This window comes from Carcharodon carcharias, chromosome 30 (genome assembly GCF_017639515.1).
Source record: "Carcharodon carcharias isolate sCarCar2 chromosome 30, sCarCar2.pri, whole genome shotgun sequence".
NCBI lineage: Eukaryota > Metazoa > Chordata > Chondrichthyes > Lamniformes > Lamnidae > Carcharodon > Carcharodon carcharias.
The window spans coordinates 4,304,907-4,326,523 of NC_054496.1; the positions used below are offsets into that span (position 1 = coordinate 4,304,907).

The 21,617-nt window shown below is 45.4% G+C and overlaps 1 protein-coding gene across 3 annotated transcripts in view; it reads left to right on the plus strand.

The window, feature by feature from the left end:
* The window catches only part of LOC121271372 (intercellular adhesion molecule 1-like), a 34,317-nt gene that overhangs the window by 1,819 nt on the left and 10,881 nt on the right, over window positions 1-21,617 (plus strand). For 2 of the 3 annotated variants that reach the window (XM_041177342.1, XM_041177340.1), the window contains exons 2-5: window positions 9,346-9,615; window positions 10,571-10,885; window positions 12,624-12,917; window positions 14,615-14,902. In XM_041177342.1, the coding sequence (XP_041033276.1) occupies window positions 9,459-9,615; window positions 10,571-10,885; window positions 12,624-12,917; window positions 14,615-14,902 (1,054 nt within the window). In that variant the 5' untranslated portion in view covers window positions 9,346-9,458. The remainder of the gene's footprint in view (window positions 1-9,345; window positions 9,616-10,570; window positions 10,886-12,623; window positions 12,918-14,614; window positions 14,903-21,617) is intronic. The other variant, XM_041177341.1, reaches the window with a different exon arrangement.

Here is a 21,617-nt window from a genome sequence, read left to right on the forward strand (position 1 = left end):
TGAATTTCCCCTTCCTCAATATCAGCTTGAATCTGCTACCAAGCCAGGGGAATTTCCAAGGATCCAGCAACAGTGATGTCATGAAGCCGGGTATGCAACTAATCTCGTTGAAATATTCTCACTGCAAACCCGAAAGTTAAACAAAACAATTTTCACTTTTATTTTGCTCTCTAAATTTTTAATTTAATGATTGGGACAAACGCATGGGATTAAGGTAAAAGCTGAAATGATAACTTCAAAAAAAAATTTTAAAAATTGATTTATTTTTTATCATGGAGAAATATGACATTTCACCTGTAAAGTGCCAGGCAGTGACTATCTCCGACAAGAATCTAACCATCATCCCTTGACATTCAATGGCATTACCATCGCTGAATCCCCCACTATCAACATCCTGGGAGTTAACATGACCAGAAACTGAACTGGACAAGCCATATAAATACTGTGGCTACAAAGAACAGGTCAGAGGCTAGGAATCCTGTGATGAGTAACTCACCTCCTGACTCCGCAAAGCCTGTCCACCATCTACAAGGCACAAGTCAGGAGTGTGATAGAATACTCTCCACTTGCCTGGATGAGTGCAGCTCCAACAACACTCAAGAAGATCAATATCATCCAGGACAAAGCAGCCTGCTTGATTGGCAACCCTTCCACAACTCGTTCCACCACTGACGCACAGTAGCAGCAGTGTGTACCATCTACAAGATTTGCTACAGAAACTCACCAAGGATCCTTAGACAGCACCTCCCAAACCCATGACTGCTACCACCTAGAAGGACAAGGGCAGCAGATAGATGGGAACACCACCAACTAGAAGTTCCTCCCCAAGTCACTCACCATCTTGACCTGGAAATATATCGCCATTCCTTCACTGTCATTGGGTTAAATTCCTGGAACTCCCTCCCTAACAGCACTGTGGGTGTACCTACACCACATGGACTGCAACGGTTCAAGAAGACAGCTCACCACCACCTTCTCAAGGGCGACTAGGGATGGGCAATAAGTGCTGGCCCAGCCAGCGATGCCCACATCCTGTAAAATGATTTTTTAAAAATGGGCAGACAATTGGCAGATGAAATTTAATGCAGAGAAATGTGAAGTTTTGCTAGAAAGAATGCAGAGACAATATAAAATAAAGGGTACAAATCTAAAGTGGGTGTAGAAGCAAAGGGATCTGGGAATATATGTGCATAAATCATTGAAGTTAGCAAGACAGATTGAGAGGTTGGTTAATAAAGCATATAGTATCCCAGGCTTTAATAGGGGCATAGAGTACAAGAGAAAGGAGGTTATGTTAAACTTATATAAAATACTGGTTTGGCCTCAACTGGAGTGCTGCATGCAGTTCTGGTGCCATGCTTTTAGAAGGAGTGTGCAGAACAGATTCATGAGAATGTTTCCAAGGATGAAGAACTTCAGTTTAGGCTGGAGAAGATGGGACTGTTTTTCTTGGAGGAGAAGGTTGAGAGGCGACTTGATAGAGGTATTCAAAATCATGAGGGGTTTGGACAGAGTAGATAGGGAGAAACTGCTCCCATTGGTGGAAGGATCAAGAACCAAAGGGCACAGATTTAAGGTAATTGGCAAAAGAAGCAGTGGGGACATGAGGAAAATCTTTTTCACACAGTGGGTGGTTAAGATCTGGAATACACTGCCAGAGAGTGGGGTGGAGGCAGATTCAATTGAGGCATTTGAGTCAATTGGATTATTATCTGAAAAGGAAGAATTTGCAGGGTTAAGGGAAGAAGGTGGGGAAATGGCACTTGCTCCTTCAGAGAGCCAACACAGGCATGATGGGCTGAATGGACTCTTTCTGTGTGGTAATTATTCTGTGATTTTGTGTAACTCTTAAGGGTTTTTTCAGCAAAATTAATGGCGTAAAAGTCCAACTTTTCATCGGTTCACTGATTTCTAATTGATTACCAAATGCAGGGATTTCACCAGTACTCCATGTGGGGAAGCATAGAATCACTGACGGTTTTATATTTCTGTGCTTAACTGTGCATCCAAAGACTCCACAAGTTGCCGTCAGTTTCAGAGGAAGACTGATACAAATCACTGATAGTTTTGCCATCATCACTGCTGCAACATCCAGGACAATGCTGTTACAATAAAGTCCAATGTCATTAGGAGATGGTGGTGTAGTGGTAAAGTCACTGGATTCATAATCCAGAAGCCCAGGCTGATGCTTTGGCAACATTGGTTCAAATAGCACCATAGCAGCTGGCTTAATTGTCGATTGCCATAAAATCACTAATGAACTTGAGAGGAGGAAGTCTGCTGTGCTGTCCTTACTTGGTCTGGCCTACTCCAGACCCACAGAAATGTGGTTGACTCTTAAATGCCCTCTGAAATGGCCTAGCAAGCCCCTCAGTTATATCAAATGCTACAAAGCCTAAAAGGAATGAAGCCAGATGGACCACCAGCACGGCCTAGGCACCAGAAACGACAACGGCAATCTCAGTCCTGTCGACCCTGCAAAGTCCTCTTTACTAACATTGGGGGCTTGTGCCAAAATTGGGAGAGCTGTCTCACAGACTAGTCAAGCAACAGCCTGACATAGTCACATTCATGGAATGATACCATACAGACTATGTCCCGGACACCACCACCATCACACTCCCCTGGGTGTGTCCTGTCCTACTGAGAAGACCAACCCACTGGAGGTGGCAGCACAGTGGTATCCGGTCAGGAGGGAGTTGCCCTAGGTGTCCTCAACTTCAATCTGGACCCCATGAAGTCTCCTGGCATCAGGTCAAACATGGGCAAGGAAAATCCTGCTGATTACCACTTTCTGCCCTCTCTCAGCTGATGAATCAGTGCTTCTCTATGTTGAGCACCAATTGGAGGAAGCACTGAGGGTGGTAAGGGCGCAGAATGTACTCTGGTTGGGGGACTTCAATGTTCATCACCAAGAGTGGCTCGGTAGCGCCACTACTGACCAAGTCCTAAAGGACATAGCTGCTAGACTGGGTCTGCGGCAGGTGGTGAGGGAACCAACAAGAGGGGAGGGAAAAACATACTTGACCTCATCCTCACCAACCTGCCTGCCACAGATGCATCTGTCCACAACAGTATCAGGAGGAGTATGACCACACAGTCAATGTGGTGATGAAGTCCCATCTTCGCATTGAGGATACCCTCCCATGTGTGGCACTACCACCGTGCTAAATGGGATAGATTTCAAACAGATCTAGCAACTCAAGACTGGACAACTATGAGGTGTTATGGGCCATCAGCAGCAGCAGAATTGTACTCGAACACAATCTGTAACCTCATGGCCCGGCATATCCATTACCGTCATCCAGCAGATCAATCCTCATTCAACGAAGAGTGCAGGAGAGCATGCCAGGAGCAGTAGCAGGCATTGCAAAAAATGGGGTGTCAATCTGGTGAAGCTACACACTGGACTACTTGCATGCCAAACAGAGCAAGAAGCATGCAATAACAGAGCTTAGCAATTCCAGAATAAACAGATCAGATCCAAGCTCTGCAGTCCTGCTACATCCTGTCATGAATGGTGGTGAAAAATTAAACAACTCTCACTGGAATAGGAGGCTTCATAAGTATCTCCATCCTCAATGATGGAGGAGCCCAGCACATCAATACAAAAGATAAGGCTGAAGCATTTGCAACAATCTTCAACCAGAAGTGCCGAGTGGATGATCCATCTCGGCCTCCTCTGGAGGTCCCCAGCATCACAGGTGCCTTTCTTCAGCCAATTCAATTCATCCACGTGATATCAAGAAACGGCTGAAGGTACTAGATACTGTAAAGGCTATTGACCCTGACAACATTCTGGCAATAGTACTTGTGCTCCAGAACTAGATGTGCCCCTAGCCAAGCTGATCATACAGCTACAACACTGGCATCTACCCTGTAATGTGGAAAATTGCCCAGGTATGTCCTGGCCACAAAAAGCAGGACAAATCCAACCCGGCCAATTACAGCCCCTTCAGTCTACTCTCGATCATAGCAAAGTGATAGAAAGTGTCATTGACATTTCTATGATGGTGCACTTGCTCAGCAATAACCTGCTCGCTGACGCTCAGTTTGGGTTCCGCCAGGGCCAGTCAGCTCTTGACCTCGTTACAGTCTTAGTCCAAAAATGAATAAAAGAGCTGAACTTAAGAATGAAGTGAGAGTGACTGCCCTTGACATCAAGGCAACGTTTGACCGAGAGTGGCATCAGGAGCCTGAGAAAAACTACAGACAATGGAAATCAGGGGGAAAGCTCTCCACTGGTTGGAGTCATACCTAGCACAAAGGAAGATTACTGGTTGTCGATGGTCAATCATCTCAGACCCAGGACAATACTGCAACGGTTCCTCAGGATAGTGTCTTAGGCTCCTTAGACATCGTTTTCCAAACCCACAACCTCTGCTACCTGGAAAACAAGGGCAGCAGACACATGGGAACGCCACTACCTGGAACCATCCTGACTTGGAAAAATATCACTGTTCCTTCACTGATGCTGGGTCAAGTCCTGGAACACCCTCCCTAACAACACTGGGTGTACCTACACGACAGGGATTGCAACGGTTCAAGAAGGCAGGTCACTACAACTTTCTCAAGGGCAATTAGGGATGGGCAATAAATGCTGGCCATAGCTTGCGATGCCCACATCCCATAAAAAATGAACTTAAAAAAAAATTGTCAGCCAAACCAGGCAAGAGTGGCAGATTTCCTTTGCTAAAGGACATAATTAAACTAGATGGGTTTTAACAACATTCAATGATGAATCCATTACTGAGAGTAGCTTTAAGTTCAGATTTTATTAATTGAATTTAAATTCCCCCAGCTGCTGTGGTGGGATTTGAACCCCATCACCAGACCATTAGCCTGAGCCTTGGGATTACTATTCCAGTGATAATACCACTACAAAACCCTCTCCCGCAGTGTGACTGTAATTCCACTTTTGTTTTATTGTAAATTAATGAATTTAAAATTATTGAAGAATCCAAAAAGTTACAAGCCTTTTGATTAAATATATTTGATATTTGTGTGAAATAATGTGCCGTCACTCACAATATTGCAATATCACCATCAGGATAGGGATGTGGAAGGAAATAACTTGCACACAATGGTCCAGATTTTGTTCTTAGTGGTGAATCGAGAGTACTAGTCATGTACAACACTTACACTTTCTAGCAGCGCTTGCTCTGGAGGTTGTGGTTTTTGGAAAACAAAAATAGCACTATGTCCTCTACAGGGGATCAAAGACCGATGTTTTTAAGGCAAGCAAATGTGTGTCTCTTTAACCGGTCATATTGAAAAATCCGCACTGAGGTATAGGGCTAAATTTTCCCAGTCCTATGGCAACAGGCAGGGAGGCGAGAGGGCTGGCAATATGGTACAGTAAGGAGGGGAGCCCAAAATCTTCCTGCTGCCACGGCATATTGTTCATGGCAGGCAGAAGTGACCAACTGAGCCACTTAATGGCCAAATTAAGGGCCACTTCCCTCCCTCACGGGTCTTACAGGTGACGGGGAGGGGTGAAACTCCTTAAAAGTTGCTCCATTGCCCATGGAGGGTACTCCCTGAGGCAATGACTCCCCTGCCATGATGGCCTTCTTCCCCAACCTTCCCAATTTTCAGGGCCTGCCTGCCTGATCGCAGCTTCTCCAGAGAATCTTACATGCCTTTGAGGCAACGGCATTGAGGGTGGCAACTGCCTGGGGTGGCATTTTGCTGTCAGCTCTTGGGGGTGGGCCGCAATTCGATGGTAGCTCCGGTGGTTAATTGTCAAATGACCGCCACCAACAAAATGCAACTCCAGGGGCCCACTGCCCTGGAGGGGAGGGGGGGCTGCGGGGGGTGGGGTGGAGGTTGGGTGTTTGGCCCCTGCGATGGGACTTCAGTCTCCACCAAATATGCCAGCCAATAAGTCTGAGGGCGGTATCGTCCCAGATTTGCTCTAAATGTGCTAGCAGGTGGGAGAAAGGATGTTTTACCCACCAGCCGCAATGGCAGCTTTTCACGCTGTATCGCCCGTTTCCTGCCTCATTAATTATGCATTCCTGGGAAATATGCTGGGTCGCTGGCAGGCCTTCAGTAAACCAGGAGCCATATTTAAAGGCCACCCCTAGCACCCCTCAAGGGACACGAAGCTGCTAGGAACTGATGGCTGCCAAAGAGAGGAAACATGCAGCCCCAGATTTAGCAGTGCCTCCCTTGTGCACCTACTGGAAACATTGGAGGCCCGTCATGGAGTTCTCTACCCCTGCTTTGGGTGAAGACCACCAAGCAAGGTGACAAATCCAGCATTGGAGGCGGCAGTGGTGGGCGCCAGTGCCCTGCTAAAGAGGACAGAAACCCAGTGCCATAAGAGGATGAATGATCTCCATTCTGCCAGAGTAAGTCACTCTTCTCATCACTCTCAACTCACACTCTTTCAGACCCATCCCACATCCACAGGGATCTCATTCACTGCCAGTTCAAGGGACATCACCATTCACACTTTCACAGACACATCTTCATTTGCTCTGTGGATCATGTCCTCATCCCTTCCATGGCACCACCCACACATGCCAGGCATCCTTATCATCTGGCCTGGTAGGTGTCCTGCTTACATTCTTTCCATCTGTATTCATGCAGGACAAGCTGACGCACAACAACAGGGAGAGGTCACAGAATGGTGGAGGGCTGCCTGAAAGTAAGGGCCCCATGGACTTTGAAAATAGAGTAATCCAGCTGGACGATGATGATCTGGACCATTCCTGTGCTGACGGTGATGTCTGTGGTGCTCAAGCAAATGAGGATCCAGCAGTACAACATCCATCAGACAACCATGCTGTTAGTCACTTCCCCTGTTCCGCAGTCTCCTGCCATGCACTAATTATCTCTCCTTGCTTTCACAGGCACATCTGGGAATCAGCTGAGGGGGTCCACAACCCAGTCAAGCCCCGAAGACATCTCAGAAGAAGCAACTGATGACACCCTAAATGAAGACCCATCACAGCGCTCACCCACACCCTCCACCAGTGCAGAGAAGGGAGTGGGACCTAGCTCTGAAGTAGCCTTGGGGTTCACAATCTGGTGAGCACATTGCACTGCCTGATCCACAGCAGGAGGCAACAGGGATTTCCCAGTCTCTGGCATTCAGAGGTCTGCTGGAGGCCAGGAATCTGTTGAGCTCGAGTCAGATGAGAAGGCTCTGAACTTGGTCCAGAGCTCGGGAACGTCAGGACAGGATGACCGCTGCCTCATCAGATTGCAAGGCACAATAGAGGAGTTCGTTCAGGCTGAGGTGATAGCGCCGGCGTGCCAACACACTGAGGTCAACACTGGCATGAAGGCAGCACCATGAAGACCTTGGTCCGCTGTCCATGACATCGGTCCTGCACTGTTGCTTGGGCTGAACTCCATCACTGGCGCCATAGTTGGCCTCCAACAGTGTCAGCGCGAGAGGGGTGCAGGGCAGCCCAATCTCACTCCAGCTAACCCTTCTCCTCAAGGAGTCAGCCAGAGGCTGTTGGGCACCCATAAGGAGGAGGATCAGCAGGTGCACACTCTGAGGCCATCCACCCAAGTGACCCTAGGAGTCTGGCACATCCAAATCCTCTCTTCATGTGACCCCAGCAGCTCCATCTCCACAGACTGAGGAGGATACCACTGCCACACAACAGGACCCCAAAAGCAGGCCAGGTCTTGGCCCTCCAGAGGAGACCCATCAAGGTCATCACATCTCCACTGTGGATGTCGGGGGAGCACCAAGATGTAGCGGCAGGAAGATATAGTTGCACAGCCTGGACACCGGTGTTAATCAATTATACATAATGTTCACATTGTAAATAAATAAACTCCCAAGAATGCCTCCTTGCCTGTGGCTCCTTGTTCCGACAAGCAGTTTTTGTGTCACTCAGATGTGAAACCTTGGTTCTTGCACAAGATAAAGACAGGTGTCTCAGTCCACCGTCTCTTCCCTGTGCTTTGTGCAACCTTCGCAGCACACTGATGCGCCTTCACAGTCACTGGACACATCAGTCATGCCTGCACCTCGATGGGGCTAATCATTGGTGCCAGAATATCCTGAGCCAGCAGCACGGGGTTCCATCATCTTCTCTGTGTGTTCCCAGCACCTTTTGAGATGCGGCTGGCCCTCCATCTCATCAGCACCTGTGTCGGTGACAGTGTGGTCCTGAAGGGTTCAGCTCACAAAGGATGCCATAGGATCAGGAGAAGTTTCCCTGCTGCATTTCCTTGATATGACCCTGTTCACAGAGCGCAAGCGAGGTGGCATCAGCCAGACAGGATTCAGATGTTTACTTAACCTATGTGAGGATCTATGGAGTCTCCCCACTGCATGTTGTCATCATCCTCCTGGAATGTAGAGACTATGGGCATTTGCTGCATCTCCATGACAGGAGCCATATCACAGAAGGTGATGTGTGCTGCCATCAGCCAGACAGGAGTCAAAAGTTCACAGATACAATGTGAGGATCTATGGAGTCTCCTCACTGCATGTTGTCATCATCCTTCATGAATCTAGCAGATGTGAGGGCCTCCTGACCACGCCTGCCTCATCTGGCCAATGTAATGGCCTCATCACCGTTATCCTCATCTTCAAGGATTGTGGAGGGCACAGCAGATGACGACAACCCCTGTAGGCTGAATGGCAGGGCTCCACCAGAACGGTCCAGGCACCAGAATCTCATCTTCAGCATCCCGATGGTTTGCTGCATCTTCTCTCTGCTGCAGTCTGAGGCTGCTGCACAGGCATCTTCAGCCACATCCTCTGCGGGTAGGCCTTGTCCCCGAGGAGCCAACCTGCAGCCTCTGTGGACCCTGAACAACGTCAGGGATCTGAGACATACTGAGAATGTAGGAACCATGGACACCTACTGGGAATCGTGCGCAGACCTGTAGGATGTGTTTGTGGTGGTTGCACACCAGCTGAACATTCAGAGAATGGAAGTCCTTGCGATTGACGTATAAGGGAGTTGTTGCCAAGAGTTTATTTATGTGTTTTTACCAAGGGAGTTATTGGGTGGGATGTTTTGTAAGATTGTTTCGAATGTGTAATTTTAATCTTTTGTGCTTAATTTTTTTCCTCCTTGTTAATAAATCTTTTAATTTTAAAATCCTAAAGGTGTTACTGGGATTCTATGCTTCTGGGGTCAGTAGTTCTTTCCCTTGTTTTCAAAATGCAAACAAAAAGTTATGATCAGCAAGGCTTTCCCTCTGGGATTTGGCTTGCTCAGCGAATAATATCAGCTGCAACAATATGTTCCTACTTTAAAGAGAGGCTTGTTTTTTGTATTACCTCTGGGAGTTACTCTGAATATGTCCTACATTGAATGGGTTCCATGCCCCTGTATTTACTTTGGTTTGTTTTCTTGGCAGCAAGCCTGGCTGGATTTGAAATTTGGATCGACACAAACCCCCCAGCTCTGGAATTTGGAGACTCTCTGAGGGCAAACTGCAGTACAACATGTGAAGATTCTGAGCCATTAATTATGGTGGAGTATAAATCAGGGATAAATCCTAACAGAACCAATGGTGATAAATGGGTAGCTGACTTTTTCCCAAGTGTCGAGGCATGGGATATCTCTGTGCCATGTTTTGTGAGGTGTGGAGAAGAGAAGACTGCGAAAAAAGTGGTCACTGTTTACAGTAAGTGAAAACGCTTCCAATGAGATAATGTTTAGCGATAGAGATTACTGGTTCAGTAGATTTCTATTGTTGGTGATTGAAATGCTGGAATGTTGAAATAAAAGAAGGTAATTAACACGCTTCATCTCATAGTTCTAATTAAGACCAGCCAAGTTGGTCAGCATACTGATCCACCAAAACCAGTTCCTGCCCCTGATTCTCCTTCCTAAAACTAATTTATTTGCCACTGGTTTTCACCTTCCTCCTACCTTGAATCCATTTTAAGCCTCTCCATTCTGTGATTAGTTCTTTTCTGTTTGGGAACATTAGTACCACAGTTCATTATCTCACCAATACACTGCTGGCTGCTTTGAAACAAACATTCAAAAGTGTCCATGATGCCGCCACTCCCTATCTCTGTAACCTCCACCAGCCCAACAACCCTGCCTGCCCTCTACACTGCTCCAATTTTGTTCTCTGGTGCATCCCTGATTTTAACTCCAGAGTTGACAACTATGCCTTAAGTTGCCAAGGTTCTAGGATGTGGAATCACTCCCTAACCTCTCTGTCTCTCTCTCTCTCTCTCCTCCTCCTTTAAAACTCTCCTTAAAATCTACCCTTATCTCTAAGCTTTTAGTCATCTGCTTTAATATCTCCTTGTGTAACTTGCTGCCAGATTTTTTTGAAAACGCTCTTATGTCGGGTTTGGGGATGTTTTACTATATTGAAGGCTCTATATAAGTGCAAATTGTTATTGTTTACAATTAATAATTTAATTACTTTTGATGTTGGGAATTCAGAATGAAAAGAGATCAATGTACTAATTTTCAATGAAAGAGATTGAATCTCCGGTATTTGTTGTTGGGGTAAATCCTTATTGTACTACTCATACATCTGACTGTGTAAGGAGAAGGAACAGGGAGTACTAAGTACTTGATTTCAGTGCATTCTGTTCACTGTGATTCTCCTTTAACAGATCGAGAGATAAACATTACTCCACCTCCTGAAGTGCTGGAAGTTAACAGAACATATAGTCTGGAGTGCACTGGTCCGAGGGTCTATCCAAACAATAAACTCATACTCACATGGCTGAGAGGGGGAGAGGTTGTTCAGAGTAATTTCACAGGAGAACCAGGTTTCCCAGATGAAGATGAAAGATTGACGAATGTCTTCAGTTTCACTGCAAGTTTGTCAGACGATGGACAGGAGTACACCTGCTTGGCAGAAGTGGACTTGGGCTCCAACACCACAAAACCAATTACAAACTCCTCAGTGACTCTGCATATTTACTGTAAGTTCCAAATGAGCAAGAAATGCTCTCTTTTTGGGAATAGGTTAAATATCTATAGGAAACAGTATAGTAATAAACTTCTCATTAGTTCCTGTTTTAGCCATACCACAGAAATGTGATGGATAAAAATTGCTCACCTTGGATCATGCTGCAAGTATGCAGCCTTCTAATCTGTTCAAGGCGTAAATGTAAATTATCTGCACATCTTTTAGCCAGCCAGGCAGTGTGCAAAACTTAGTTTGAAAGCTAGAATCAACAATCATTTTGCAAGATCTGCTATACCAACCTGAGTGTTGTAATAACGTGAATCCAAAGACATCCAAGACCCAGCCTGATTCAAAGGCTTGATTTTCAATCCAGGCTTGGGAACCCAACGCCTGGATCAGTTCCGGATCCCAACCTCAGGCTGCATATGCTTTGCAATACAATCTCCAAATACAGGTTCCTTAATTGGGCCTGAGGCTAAGCCCTTCCAGAAAGTGGGAACTGACTCCTGACTACAATCCTCAAAGGCAGATGGCAGCCATGGGCTTTCTGCTGCTTTGCAGAACAGAGAAGGCAGGAGATCAGAGGGCCAGCAGCATCATGGTGCAGACAAGTGACAAACTGCCACAAAAATGTACTGTACCCACACTGATACAAAAACCCTTTTTGCAAAAAATTTGTTCACCATTAACATGACCATGCTCCCCGCATTGCACCCAACAGCTGCTGCACACTAACTTGCACTAAATTGTTCTGGCCGTCACCAGCACCTCAAGGAGCTTAATGGGCAATTAATTGGAGGCAGGTGGGTTCCTAGCTTCTCCACCATGTACCCCACATTGAACTTAGTAGTGTGCCCTGGAGGTGTACATGCTATCCGGGAGCACTAATTTCAAAGCACACCTGCACAGATCTTAACAAACACCAGCCCCTCTACCTCTTCAACCAACCCCTTTCGGTGAATGAAAATCAAGCCAAAGTGTAGGGAGAGAGGAATGCTAAAGGTCAGCCTCACGAAGAATATCATTTTAGAGTAAGAAGCTAAGTAAGTACCCTTTATTCAGAACAATCTTTCAGGCAATGCAAAGATACTAGACACTGAGAGATAAGCCATGACTGGAATGAGCTTTAGGTTCAAAAGACTTTTCCCTCTGTTTGATTGTAACAAAAAAACTGGTGCAAAGTATGTTTATCTCCAGAATAATCCACTTGCTGATATTATTATCACTCTCCTGTTTTTCTCAGAAGGCAGCCACAGGTTTCCTAATAATGACAGGGATTTCTAAAGGAAATTAACCTGGCTGCCTTGCACATCCTTGTGGCCAGTAGAGGTGATAGTCATGAAGCAGGTGAGCCCATCTCATGATGCAGGGAATGCAAAACAAGCTTGAAAGATTCATATCCAGAATCACGCACACTGAAGTCCAAGTCTCAACTGGGATAGTGTAGACAGATGCAATTAAAGAGCACAGTGAAGCTAAGTCAGAGAGTTTATCAGCCTGTACCACTCATAGTAACTGGTGCAAAAGTAGCAAGTTAGATACTTGGGCTGCCTGAAGAGTAGCAAGGGTTAATTTCAAAAATAAAGCATGTGACCTCCTGATGATGGCTCTAGTTTTCTCACAGTGAGCAAGTGTGATAGATTCCTGGGATGTGTATATTGGGATGTACTGGTCAGTTTTCCACTCAGTCTATTAGGAACTAAAACAACACAGCAAATCGAAATGAAGTGAATTTCTTGTCTGTATTGCAGCTTTTATGGATCCGCCTAGAATCCTTGACAAAAATCCCTTAGAAGTGAAGCAAGAAGTCACGTTAACATGTGAGGTTACAAATGTCTATCCCGCTGAGAAGATGAGAGTGAGATGGTCTCAGGATGGTGAAGAATTGAATTCAGTTCCAACAAGGCCAAATTCCAATACTATCCGGGTAACAACAGCATGGATACCACAGGTGTCTGGTCTGATGGAAGTCACCTGTACAGCGGATTTTGAGGAGTATCCATCTATTCCACCAAAGAATGATAGCATTTTCATTGAGGTGTACGGTAAGGATTCTGGTTATTGGGGGTCATTACAATCAGATAGCATCCTGATAGTCTGTTATAGTCAAAACTGCAGCTTGTCAGATTTACATCACTTTAAACAGGTATTAGAAGAAATATTGCTACCTACTCTTAGACAGTGGAGTAGCTGAATGTATTTGTGTTGCGTAGGCAAGTAACATGGATCAATGATTAAGCGGCTAATGACACAACAGATCACGTGTCCAGAATGTTTTATTCTGAGCAGTTACCAGTAAATAAATTTGTCAGTAATTTTTCTGCAATAATAAACAAATGCAGTAACAAAAGCTGAAAATACAAAATATCAGCAGACATAATGAAAGAAGGAACTTGCATTAATACAGTGCCTTTCACGGCATCAGGAGATGCCAAAGTGCATCGGAAGATCAAGATGTGGAATCAGTTTAGGTGGAGCTATGAAACAGCAAGGGTGACAAACATTGGTAGGAGCTGTTTATAGGCCACCAAACAGTAGTGGTAATGTAGGCACAGTATACAACAGAAAATAGAGGTGCATGTCACAAGGGTAACACAATAATCATGGGGGACTTCAATCTGCTTCAATATAGACTGGATAAAACTAATTTTATCCAGTGGACAATGTTGTGGAGGATGAATTCCTGGAATGTCTATATGATGGTTTTCTAGAATGGTATGTTGAGAAACCAACTGGAGAATAGACTATTTTAGATCTAGTGTTGTGCAATGGCTAATTAATAATCTCCATAATAAGTGACCATAATATGTAGGAATTTTACATTAAGTTCAAAAGTGATGTAGTTCAATCTGAAACTAGAGTCTTGAATATAAACAAAGGAAACTAGGAATGTATGAGGGAAAAATTAGCTGTGGTAGGTTGTAAACCATGTATTAATTCTTTAAATGCTAGCCATTGCCTATACATATCATACCTTTTAATGTAGTTTCGCAACTAATTTACATTCCTTTGAGGCACAAAATCCCAGCAAGAAAGGTGATCCAACCGTGATTAACAAGAGAAGTTAATGATTGTATTAGATCAAAGGAAGAGGACAAAGTAAACTGATAAAGGAAACTAGTGGGATATATAAAAATGACTGTAAAAACTTCTATAGGTATGTAAAAAGGAAAAGATTAGCGAAGACAAATGCGGGCCCATCACTGACAGAGACAAGAGAATTTATAATGGAGAATAAGGAAATGATAGAGAAACTAAACAAATACTTTGTGCCTGTTTTCACAGAGGAAGATACAAAAAACTTCCTGGGAATACTAGAGAAGCAAGAGACTAGCGAGAATGAAGAACTGAAAGAAATGAGTGTGAATTTTAAAAAAGTAGTACTGGAGAAATTAATGGGACTGAAATTTGATATATCCCATAGACCTCTTCATCCTAGTACATTGAAAGAGGTGACTGTAGGGATAGTGGATGCATTGATGATCATTCCAAAATCTGCAGACTCTGAAATGGTGCCTGCAGATTGGAAGGTAGCAAGTGTAACCCGACTGTTTAAGAAAGCGGGGAGAGAGAAAACAGGGAACTACAGACATGTTAGCCTGGGGCCTTGTACATCCACTTCATAATCATTGAGGTGGATGGTGAGCATACCTGCTTTTGCCTCATTTTTATAGTCACACTGAGGGGATGCAAGATAAACTTTGGGAATGTTTCTAATAATATCTTTCTGATATTTTTACAGCTTTCTCTGCCCCTGAAATCCAAATACCAACCAGCCCTGAAGGAAACCCAGTTAATATTACCTGCAGTGTGTTTAATGTCTCGGGCAAACTTCAACTCAGACTGAAGAACGGAAATGACACTTTAGTGAATGGATCAAGCAGTAGTGGCCTCACTATCTATCATACTGTAGATGCACAAGCACAGCTGGATGGACAGCAGTACGTCTGCGAGGCTGAAATGAAACTTCAATTACAGCCAATGACAAGTCCCATCGTTAAAAAACAGGTTGAGACTCTCCATGTCCTGTGTAAGTAGCACCATTTTGATCATAAAAGGTTTGTGAGGTTTTTTCCTAAATGGAGATCAATAAAAGACTCATAACAACCACGCCCTTAGTCCTAAACAAACTGAATTGGTCTCGTGGAAGCTGTTCAGAGAAGGATTACCAGACTAATGCCTGGAGTGGGTGGATTGTCTTATGAGAAAAGATTGGATAGGCTAGGCATGTATCCACTAGACTTTAGGAGAGTAAGAGGGGACTTGGTTGAAACATATAAGATCCTGAGGTGTCTTGACAGGTTCGATGTGGTGAGGATGTTTCTTCATTTGGGAGAATCTAGAACTGGGGTCACTGTTTAAAAATAAGGTGTCACCTATTGAGGACAGAGATAAGGAGAATTTTTTTTTCTCTCAGAGGCTAGTGAGTCTTTGGAACTCTCTTCCACAAAAGGCAGAGGAAGCAGAGTCTTTGAATATTTTTAATGCAGAGGTGGAAAGATTCTTGATAAACAAGGAGGTGAAACGTGGAAATGTGGAATTGAGGTTACAATCAGATCAGCCGTGATCTTACTGAATGGTGGAGCAGGCTCGACAGGATGAGTGGCCTATTCCAGCTCCTTGTTCATATGTTCGTATGATCTTCACACATAGTCTGCCTTCCAATGGCTCTTTTTGGTTGAAGAGAACAAGCTACAGGACGGGCTGTGTGGAGACACTGTCCATTACAACTGCAGTGCATTGAGCCACAGAGTGCGATTGTCTGAGTGTGTGTCCTCAGTCCCCCACGGAGCAAGGTGCGCATCCTGACCAGACCAGTGAGAAAGATATTAAGTGAAGACCAGGCACTTCCACATGGAAAGTTGAGGAGGAAGTGGAAGCTGGGCCACAATGGGCTGCTGTAAAGTGAGGGATAACGATAGGACCTATTTAATGAGAGACGGAGAATGCTAGAATAGCATTTTCAATGGAGGTGATGGTACACGGCTGTGAAGAATGAAGGCTCACATCCAGCACATGAGTGCTGCAGACAGATTGGTGTAATTGTCCAAAACTTGTGGAGAAGCACTCTGGGAAGCCATGATTCTATTTTGTCTGAAATGATATTGTGATGGCAAAATAGATAAAACATAGAAGCAAAGAAACCAGGAAAACAACATACACCTAGCCCCTCTCCAGTAACTGATGATGCTCTTCCCTTTATGATGCTTAGAATGATACAGTATAGAAAGAGGCTATTCGGCCCATCCCGTTGTGCCAAAGGTTATGGGCTAGGTGGAATGTGGAGTTAAGACCGCAAACAGATCAGGAATGATGTTATTGAATGGTAGAGTGGGCTCGAGGGGCCGAATGGCCTACTCCTGCTCCTAATTTATATGTTCATATGTGGCTCTTTGGTAGAGCTGTCCAACTGGTCCCATACCCCTGCTCCTTACCAGTGGCCCTGTCATGTTTTCCCCATCAAGTACTTATCTAACTCCCTTTTGAAAGTCACGACTGAATCTGCTTCCACTGCCGTTACAGACAGTGCATTCCAGATCACAGCTAATTGCTTTGTTTACAAAGAAAGGTTCCACATCTCACCTCTGCTTCTTTTTCTCATCACTTTAAATCTGTGACCTCTGGTTATCAACCCTTCAACCACTGAAAACTGCTTCTCCTTATTTCTCTATCAGATCTCCTCTTGACTTTCACAATCCCAGCTTCTCCAGTCTCTCCACATAACTGAAGCCCCTCATCCCTTGTACCATTCTATTAACCCTCTTCTGCATCCTCTCCTTGGCCTTTATATGATTAGCACATCTTCCCTTCTTTTGTACCCTATTCCTCTATTGATAAAGTCGAGGATTCTACATCCTTTTCTAAGAGCCTTCAGAACTTATTCAACTACCTTCAAAGATTTATGTACCTATACTCACAGGTCACTCCGTTCCTGCATCTCCTTTTTATTTGCACCATTTAATTCATATTACATTTTGCTTGGAAGAATGTGGAAAGGTATCACTTTACACTTCTCTGCGTTAACTTTTATCTGCCATGGATCTGCCCATTTCACTCGTCCATGTCCTGCAAAGATCTGTTAATGTCCACCTCATTATTTACTAAATTTCCAAGTTTTATGTCATCTGCAAAAATTGTGCCCAGGTTCAGGTTATTAATATACAGTATATAGAAAAAAGCAGTGGAGTGGTCCTAATACTGAGCCCTGGCAAACACCACTGTTCACCATTATTCTCTGCTTTCTATCCTGACTTGACTTGATTATTCCAACACACTCCTGACTGAACTCCCACATACTACCCTCTGTAGACTTTAGGTCATCCAAAACTCTACTGTCTGTGTCTTAACATGCAGCAACTCCTGTTCGTCTAGCACCTTTATGCTCGCTGACCTACAATAGCTCCAGGTGAACAAAGTCTTAATTTTAAAATTCTTGGCCTTGTTTGTAAATACCCACTGTCAAGATTAGGTATTATGATCACTGTCCCCTATATGCTCTCCCAGTAAAACATTTGCCACTTACCCCTGTTCCACAGAACTAGATCCAGTACTGTTTCCTTCCTTGTTAGGCTAGAGAAGCACTGATCAAGAAACTTCTCTTGTATACGTTCCAGGATTTTCTTTGCGCTGTTTACTCTGCTACAATCACAGTCCACATTAGGATGATTGAAGTCCCCCATTATCACCACTCTGCAGTTCTTGCATCTTTCGGTAATTTACCTGAAGACTTGCCCCTCTGTCCTTCCCTCTATTTGGTAGCCTATAGTATATAATCACTAGCAGGGTGGGTGTGGGGGTTGGTAATTGGGGGGGGCCAGGCGGGGTGGTAATCGAGATGAGGCTCCCTTTCCACTGGGTTTCCTTGTTGGGCACAGGGTAACAGCAACAAGAGGAACACCCCCCCACACCCCCTCCCCAACTCTGGCAGCCTCGCCACATCACGTGGTCTCCCCACCATCTCTTGTGACTGGAAGAGATCCTTAAGTGGACATTAGTCCGAGGGTGGGTGGGAATGCCACTTAACACCTACCCTGCCGATGCTAAAATACCAGTGGAGGCAGGAATGTGATGGACACCCCAGATTCCCACCTAAAGTGCACCCCAGAATCCCACCTGATTATTTTACACACCACCCCCCACTTGCCATCCAACTCCTGGGAAGTGTAAAATTCCAGCCATCATCACTCCCCTTTCTTTATCAATACTGCTACACCGGTCATCTTTTCTTCTCCTATTTTTGCTGAATGTCTTGTAGCCAGGAATAATAAATTTCCAATCCTCCCCTTCTTTAAGCCAGGTTTCTCTTCCTGTCACTATATCATAGATTCATGTGGTGACTTGTGCATGCAGCTCACCAACCTTATTTATCGTGCTTTGCCAAATTGCGCATATGTACTCCAAACCTATCTTAGATTATCGCACATTTCCCATCTGATCCCGCTTATTTCCGGAATGTTCTTTACTCCTGTGTGATTTTGTCTCTTCCGGTCCTCTATGCTGCTTGTTTCTCTTTTCTCATGTTGCATCTAATTTGAGTTTTTAATAAATCGAAGATAACGCTGGCATGAGATGAATTGTCAATTAGGGTAATGTGGGTTGAGGGTTTTATCGATGGGAGTGCAGCACAGAAGTGGAGAATCACTGGCAGTTTGAGCTCATGCTGCAATGTGGAATTCACAGTCAGGAGGCACAGAGTGGTGAGGTGTTTGTGCCAATGGGTATCCCTGAGTTCATAGCGCAGTGTAGTGTGTTGTTTGGGGGAATATGCAATGAATGGAACTCTCGGTTCCCATTTTCATTGAGCTTCTATTATGGATATGAAATCTGATGCAATGCCTGAGGGGTTCCACCATTTTGTTCAGGTGGGATCCGGAGGCAACTTTGGGGGAATGGCCACAGTGGATGGAGGGTTAAAAAGGCTGCTTTCTGAATGGAGTGAGAGGCTGTCAGATATTTACTAACACTGCCACCCAGTGGATCTGTAATGGAGCTGCATGCTGACAATAACAACAAAAAAACTGTGGATGCTGGAAATCCAAAACAAAAACAGAATTACCTGGAAAAACTCAGCAGGTCTGGCAGCATCGGCGGAGAAGAAAAGAGTTGACGTTTCGAGTCCTCATGACCCTTCGACTATCACTGCTTGTTTGTCCCTACAACCACACCCCCCCCCCTCCACCTCCCTCTCTCTCTCTCTCTCCGCCCCCCACACACACACCTTAAACCAGCTTATATTTCAACTCTTTCTTGGACTCGAACTCAAGTTCTGTCGAAGGGTCATGAGGACTCGAAACGTCAACTCTTTTCTTCTCCGCCGATGCTGCCAGACCTGCTGAGTTTTTCCAGGTAATTCTGTTTTTGTTCTGCATGCTGACAAGGCTGACTTCAAAGTCTGAGGGCTGAATAATAATAGTCACGCACCGATGGTGGGTTCAGCGGTATTCCAACTTCTGGGCCCACCGTCAGTGCGCACCCAATAATACAATGATTACCGTGAATTCACGGCAATGGCGGTTTATAGACCGTCATCCTGCCAAGTGAGTGCTGGAGGGTGGGGTGTCTGGTCTCTGAGGCTGCTGGCTGTGACCTGGAACAAGGTCATGACCAGCACGTTAAAGGGCTCCTGGCACAGGGCAGTGTCAGCTGACCCAGCAGATGATCAGTCGAGTGCATCTACAAACAGAGTAAAGATTTGTACATTTTCCAGTTTGGCCAGGCGCGTCAATTTCAATTTTGGTTAATCTCTGCCAACCATGTTAATCTTAACAGGTGGCAGCAGTTTTTCAAAATCAGCAGGACTCCCACCTTTTGGATTGAGGGCTTGTACAGTAATTCCATATTCCCATGGAGAGACGCCCGCGCCACCAGAGCGAGGGGGAGAAGCGTTCTTGCAGGGGTGAAACTGCCCCTGATTTAGTCAGGCCGCCCTTGTACCCCTCTTTGTGCAGCATATGTTCAACATGACCAGTTCATTCAGAGCGCTGGGAAAAGGAGGGCCAAGAGTTCACCAAACCCCTCTGTAATAGTGGCAAGACGTATTATAGGAAACTTTGCCATATTGGGGCATCCCTGGTGACATGGCCATCCACTTGATCACAGTCAGGGCCATCAGCAGGAGCAACACTGTGGCCACTCAACTCAGCATCGTCCATGTCCTCAGAGGATTGGCTGCCATCTGGCATGTCATCATTCTCTAGGGCATCTCCCTTTGAAATGGTGATGTTATGGAGTGCCCAGCAAATCATGACCATCAGCCACACACCTGAGGGGGAGCACTGCAATGCACTTCCAGATCAGTACAGGCATCGGAATTGCATCTTTAGGAGACCGATGGTCTGTTCCGCTATGGCCCTGGTGCTGGTGTGGCTCTCATTGTACCTTCCCTCTGGGTCAGGTCTGGGCACCTTCACAGGCATCATTAGCCAACTTTTCAGTGGATAACCCTTATCCCCTCGTATCCACAACTCCAAGGAATGTGGGCCAACGAAAAGGTTTGGTGTCTTTGAGTTCCTAAGGATGTATGGGTTGTGACTGCTGCCTGAGTACCTGGCACAGACCTGCATGACCTGCCAATTATGGTCGCACACCAGCTGCAGGTTGATCAAGTGCAAGCCCTTTCTGCTGCATGGCTGTCCACGTAATTTCCAGCCCTTCAGAACAGCACATCTGCAAACAGCTTGATGCAATGGTGTGCAGTCGGTGTCATTATCCCACTGAGGTCTCCACAGGCTGACTGGAATGACGCCTATTGCAAAGAAGTGAAGAACCACTGTCACCTTCAATGCAACAGGCATTGGTGGCTCCCAAGGCAACTGGATGAGATCTCCCCTCCGACCATTTCACATGCTGACGTCACTTATGCTGCAGAACCTGCTGTGCCCCTAGCCAGGCTGTTCCAGTATGGCTACAACACTGGCATCTACCCAGCAATGCGCAAAATTGCCTAGTTATATCCTGTACGCAAAAAGCAGGACAAATCCAACCTGGCCAATTACTGCCCCATCGATCTACTCTCAGTCATCAGTAAAGTGATGGAATGGGTCATCAACAGTGGCATCATGTGGCACTTGTTGAGCAATAACCTGCTCACTGACACTCAGATTGGGTTCTGCCAGGGTCACTCAGCTACTTACCTCATTACAGCCTTGGTTCAAACATAGACAAAAGAGCGGAATCCCCAAGGCGAGAGAAGAGTGACTGCACTTGATGTCAAGGCAGCATTTGTCCGAGTGTGGCATCAAGGAGCCCAAACAAAACTGGAGTCAATGGGAATCAGGGGGAAAACTCTCTGCTGATTGGAGTCATACCCAGCACAAAGGAAGATGGTTGTAGTTGTTGGAGGTCAATCATCTCAGCTCCAGGACATCACTGCAGGAGTTCCTCAGGGTAGTGTCCTCAGCCCAACCATCTTCAGCTGCTTCATCAATGACCTTCCTTCCATCATAAGGTCAGAAATGGGGATGATTTCTCTATGGTCAGCAGCATTCGCAACTCCTCAAATACTGAAGCAGTCTGTGCCCATATGCAGCAAGACTTGGACAACATTCAGGATCAGGCTGATAAGTAGCAAGTAATATTCATGCCACACAAATGGCAGGTATTGACCATCACCAACAAGATAGAATCCGACCATCTCCCTGTGACATTCAATGGCATTATCATCACTGAATCCACCGCCATCAACATCCTGGGAGTTACCATTGACCAGAAACTGAACTGGACCAGCCATATAAATACTGTAGCTA